Source organism: Pteropus alecto, unplaced genomic scaffold, assembly GCF_000325575.1.
Source record: "Pteropus alecto unplaced genomic scaffold, ASM32557v1 scaffold196, whole genome shotgun sequence".
Taxonomy (NCBI): domain Eukaryota; kingdom Metazoa; phylum Chordata; class Mammalia; order Chiroptera; family Pteropodidae; genus Pteropus; species Pteropus alecto.
The window spans coordinates 16,090-22,108 of record NW_006439717.1 but is presented as its reverse complement, the minus strand read 5'-3'; the positions used below and the strand labels follow the sequence as shown (position 1 = coordinate 22,108).

At 37.8% G+C, this 6,019-nt stretch overlaps 1 protein-coding gene across 1 annotated transcript in view; it reads left to right on the top strand.

Annotated features, from left to right (window-relative positions):
- Positions 1-2,052: 2,052 nt before the first annotated feature.
- TMPRSS12 (transmembrane serine protease 12) overlaps positions 2,053-6,019 on the top strand; it is a gene marked incomplete at its 3' end in the record, with an annotated part of 19,633 nt that continues 15,666 nt past the window's right edge. The window contains exons 1-2 of the mRNA XM_006916898.1: positions 2,053-2,266; positions 2,939-3,134. Coding sequence (XP_006916960.1) covers positions 2,053-2,266; positions 2,939-3,134 — 410 coding nt within the window. The remainder of the gene's footprint in view (positions 2,267-2,938; positions 3,135-6,019) is intronic.

Below are 6,019 nucleotides of genomic sequence, written 5' to 3'. Positions count from 1 at the left end.
AATTGTTAAGCCTCTAGCCAGGCTAACTATGATAAAAAGAGGGAGGACACAAACTAACATTAGAACTGAAAAAGGGAATATCATTACAGATCTCATGGACATTAAAAGAATAAAGGAATAATTTGAACAATTTTATGCCAACAAGTTTAATAACCTAGATGAAATGGACCAATTCCTTGAAAAACGTAATCTGACAAAATCCACACAAGAAGAAACAATCTGAATAGGCTTATATCTACTAAAGAAATTGAATCAATAATGACTAAGTTTCCCAAACAGAAATCACCTGGCCCAGATGGGTTCTGTGGTGAATTCTATCAAACATTTAAGGAAGAAATTATACCAACTCTCTCTAACCTCTTTCAGAAGCCATAACAGGACTATTTCCTAACTCATTCCATGAGGCTAGCCTTACCCTAAAACCAAAATCAGACAAAGATAATACAAGAAAATTACAGACCAGTATCTCTCATGAACATAGATGCAAAATCCTCAATAAAATATTAGCAAATCAAATCCGACAATTTAAAAAAAGAATTATACACCATGACCAAGTGGGATTTATCCCAGGTATGCAAGGCTAGTTCAACTTTTGAAAATCAATGTAGTCCATCACAATGGGCTAAAGAAGAAAAATCACATAATTATATCAGTAGATACAGAAAATGCATTTGACAAAATGCAACACCCATTTATGATTAAAAAAAAAAAACTCTTGGTAAACAACAAACAGAAGGAAACTTCCTCAACCTGATAAATATCTACCAAAAAACCTACAACTAACATCATACTTACTGGTGAGAAACTTGAAGTTTTCCCACTAAAATCAGGAATAAGGGAAGGATGTCCCCTCTTACTACTGCTCTTCAACATCATACTGGAAGTCCTAGCTAATGCAATAAAACAAGAAAAAGAAATAAAAGGTATACAGATTGGGAAGGAAGAAATGTCTTTGTTCACAGATGACATGATTGTCTATGTAGAAAATCCAAGATTCTACAAAGAAACTCCTGGAACTAAAAAGTGGTTACAGAAGGGTTACAGAATACAAGGTTAATATACAAAAGTCAACTGCTTTCATATATACCAGCAATGAACAGTTATAAATTGAAATTTCAAAATAATACCATTTTACCTTGGCATCCCCCAACATAAAATAACCTAGATATAAATCTAACAAAACGTATAGGAGAACTTCACGAAGAAAATTACAAAACTCTGATAAAAGAAATCAAAGAACTAAATAAATGGAAAGATATTCTATGTTAATGGATAAAAAGATAATATTGTCAAGATGGCAGTTCTTCCCAACTTGGTCTACGGATTCAGGGCAAACCCAGTCAAAATTCCAGCAAGTTATTTTTGTGGATATCAACCAATTCTAAAGGTTATACAGAAAGGAAGAAGACCCAGAATAGACAGCACAATATTGAAGGAGAGGAACAAAGCTGGAGAACTGAGTACCAGGCAGGGTGGTATTAGTGAAAGAACCAACAAATAAATCAGTGGAAGAGAATGGAGAGCCCAGAAAGAGACCCACAAAAATATAGTCAACCGACCTTCGACAAAGGAACAAAGGTAATACACTGGAGCAAAGGCAATCTTTTCAATAAAAAGTGCTAGAACAATTAGACATCTGTATGGGAAAAAAAAAAAATCTAGACAAAGGCCTTACCATGCTTCACAAAAATTAACCCATAATGGATCACAAACCTAAATGTAAAACACAAAAGTATAAAACTCTTAGAAGGTAACAGGAGAAAATCTAGATGACCTTGGATTTGGCAAAGGCTTTTCTCAGCTTCCCCACCTCCGCTTAGAAGCCCTTACTTCTAGAAGCCTTCCTGGCCATGAAAGCCAGAACTAGTAGCGCCCCAGAGGGTCCAGAATCTCCCAACTTGAACACCTTCCGGAAGCAGGACTCATCCGGGCAACTCGGCCGGCCCCACGGGCCACCGCGCGCCCCTCCCCGCCTCTGCCGCCTCGCACACCTCGTGGTCCGGGTCGTGGCCCGACGTGCTCACCGCCATCTTGCCCGACTGGAGCTCTGAAATGGGGCCGGCGCTGCTGAGCGCGGTGCTGCTGTTTGTGGGGAGCCCTCTCTTATACTCAGAACACTACTTGGTCTCAGAAGGGAGCAGGCGCGGCCCTCCTTGGGGACAGGCCAGTGGTCCACGGTGGCCCGAGGCTGTGCGGGGGCGACCCAGGCAGCAGAAGGGGCGCCGGGCTCAGGAAAAGGAAGGGTTGGAAGCAGAGGGCAGTGTCTGTTAGTTCTGTTTAGACAGTCTCCCTTGCCTCCTGCTCACTTCTATAGTGTTTGATTTTGGGTCTCTCCTTTTCCGTCGTTCCAACTGCCTTTAACTAAAAATTTACAGGCCTCAGCATCCAATTATAATGAGTACAGCAGCAGTAATAGTAAATAGGCCATTCACTTGTGTGGGGCATCTAGATGTGCTCAAAACTTTCCGGGGGGTGTCATTTCCATTGTACAGATTAATAATTCATTGGAATCTAGAGTTGAAAGGTCTATTAGATGACCTTTTCATACTACAATTGAGAAAAATTAACCCAATAAGTTAAACGGCAAGTATTAGAACTTGTAGCTGTTGATTCACCAGTACCAGGGTCTTAAATCGCCATTTCATACAGAGAAGAACGTGACACCTGGCCAAAGAAACATCACGTTTTTATACTTGGGGACAGAATTTTTAAATTAATGAATTCTGTTCATTTAATGTCTTTTTATTTGTAAGTAATTAATTCAGACATGTTTATCTTAATTTTTTTTCCCGCCTCAAAATATGGGCATGCTTTAGGTGTCCAGCTTGCTTAATCAGTTTTTAAAACAGGAATTTAAAAGATTACATTAATGTGTTAAGATTAGGAAGTAATACACATTATATGTTCAGTCCAAGTAATATATCTTTTTTATTTTTAGATTGTGGAATAGCACCACTTGCTGATGGGTTGAAAAGACCTCGGATTATAGGGGGCACAGATGCTCAAATTGGTGCATGGCCTTGGATAGTTAGCCTGCAGATTCAATATGGCAAAATTCTTGCTCATGTATGTGGGGGAAGCTTAGTGAGAGATCGCTGGGTCCTCACAGCTGCCCACTGCACTAAGGATTCTAGGTATGTATTCAGAGCACAACTACTTTATTCTCTTCTGGGATATTTTAAAGAGAGAACCATTCACTTCAGTCATGTTCAGTTAAGCAATGTTTGCATGAACTCATAATGCTTTGTATGTACTACATTGAATATCTGTTGCAATGAATCCTTTAAGTCAGAGGTGAACAAACATTTTCTGTAAAGACAGTAAACATTTTAGACTTTGGAGGCCATATGGGCTCTGTCACAACTATTCAACTCTGCCATCGTGGAACCAAAGTGGCCACAGACAACACATAATTAAATGAGTGTGCGTTGTTTGTGAACACTGAAATTTGAACGAAATACTATTTCATTATTTTAAGTTTTCCCCTCAACCATGTACAAGTATAAAAACATCTGTGCTCATTAGCTATATAAAAATAAGAGACAGGCCAGATTTGACTTGAGGGTTGGAGTTTGTCAGATCTTGCTTTAAATAATAAAGCTTTTCTTTTAGCTTTTAAATTATATTGTAACCATGTATTTGTCTTTCTTACCATTAGATCATGAATTATTTGAAGGCAAGAACTACATGTTTAATTTTGTATTCTTGGTATTATTTAGAGGACTTGACCTGCTTTATAGGAGACATAATCAATGTTTACTGCATCTATGGATGATGTCGATCTTGGAGAAATAGAATTTACCACAGTTAGAATAGAACTTTATGACCCTCCTAACCATTTAATATGAAGCTCTAAGATAAATTTTTTGGGAGACCATGGTACCTGTTATATACAGTCTTGCTTTAGTCTTTAATTTTTAAGAGAACAGCTGTCTTGAAGAATGAAAAGTTAGAGGAACTAACAACTTTAAAATTCAATTGAGGGCAACTGGCTTGAGGGGTAGATTTTAATATGTATATTTTTAAACATGGATTTCAGTTCCATAAACTTGCCTTTTGAGGAACAGATTAGAAAAATGGGATGATACTAAGGTATAAACCAAGGGTACAGAAAGAGATATAGAAAAAAGCTTCCAAGTTAGGAATCAATTCTGTTTTTCCAGTGTGGGTGTTTTACAACTGTTTTCTAACATGCTGTCTTTAAAAACTCCTTTCTACAGCTTTCAAACCTTAAACCAAGGGAGGAGAGGCCTGCTTGATATGGTTTGAAAATGCTTGGAAAAGCTCTTCTTGCCTACTAAGTCCTAACATTTTGCCTTTACTGGTCTGTGCCTTTGGCACAATGGGGAAAACAATGAGTTCAGAGTGGGGAGACCTGTATCTTAGTCTCTCCCTGACACTGTGGTGCAGTGGCTTTATGTAAGGTTCCGAAACCTACTAGATGTATGACCGTGGTCACTGCAGCTTTATTATACTAACAGAACCTTAGAATTCAGAGAAGTATTTTAAATGTCTAGTCCCATCCACTGTCCTGTATATGAATCCTTCTTACAATATTGGAGTAAAGGGTTCTCTAGTCTGAAATAATTATTGTTTTAATGTATTGAGTCAGGCATTTTTTTCATGCATAATTTCCTCTAATCTTTACAACTACTCTTTGTTGTAGAAGACCTGGAGACTTGAGCATTTTTAAGCATCTTGTTCATGGTTCCATGGCTGGAAAGCAACAAAATCAGGGATCAAATCCAAGTTTGTCAAAATGAAAACCCACACACATTACTACAACTATATCTTATGGCTCTCTACTTGAAATACCTCTTGTGATGATGAACTGCTACCTTGGTAGACTCTCATTTTAATTTCAGAAAGCTTTAATTCTTAGGAAGCTTTTCCTTATGTTGAACTAAGTGTCTTGGTTTTCATTCTGCCCTCTGAAAACATATATATAGTAAACTTAATTCTTCTTCCAAGCATTTGAAGATAATGTTCAATTCCACGTAACATTCCCAATACTAAATCCTATTGATGTTTTCACCCCTTTACTCAATAAACATTTACTGAATATATGTTATATACTAGGGACTAGACTAGGTGCTAAGGAAGTAGACATTACTGAGGCATAGTCTACTTTTCAGGAGTTTCTTCCTATCTCAGAGGACTAACTCTGCCACCTTCTATTCCTGTTCCCCATCACTTCCTAAACCTTGCTCCATCAATTATCCCTTATTCCTTCTTAAAACAACCACTTATCAAAGACCTGTTCTGAGATTAGGTGTTGTCTAAGAATGTTACATATAATTCTGTATTTAAAAAGCCCTCCCAGCATCCCTCTGAATAGCTATTATTACCTCCACTTTTACACTTGAAGAATCTAGAGATCAGAGTGATTTGGACTTGCCCAGATTGCTGTTAAGTGGCAGCCTATTGATTTAAACCCAGGTTTCAAACCTATGCTGTTTCATTATACCTCATTGTCTCTTTAGTATTTTTCAATCTCTTCCTCTCGTATCTTCCTACAACCTTCAAACATGTTTAGGTCACCTCGTTGTTATTTACAAACACTACCTATGTTCTTCTCTCCACTGTTAGACTCCTTGAAAGAGAGACTCCCTTTTCCTTCATCTTCGTTGACTCATAAAATCCCAATTGCTATGTGACATTGATGGCCCAAACAATTAAAAATCCTCTTTCATACCAAATCCAACGACCTCTTCTCAGTCCCCATATTTGATCTAACATTTGACAAGTCGACTGCTACTCTCCTTGAAACTATCTCTTTTCTTGATTTCTAAGACACCACTCTCTATCTCCCCTTTTCTTCTTTTCCTTGATGAGTCTCTGTCATCTTTTAAATGGCAATATTTTCCAGAATTCCACCTTCTATCCTCTGGCCTTATCATCTGTACTCTTTCCTAGAGGTATCTCATTTACTTCTGTTTCAGCGGTCACCAAGTGCTGGCAACTTTCAAGTCTTTCCAACTGAGTGATAGTTCTAGCTGCCTACTATATATATATATAA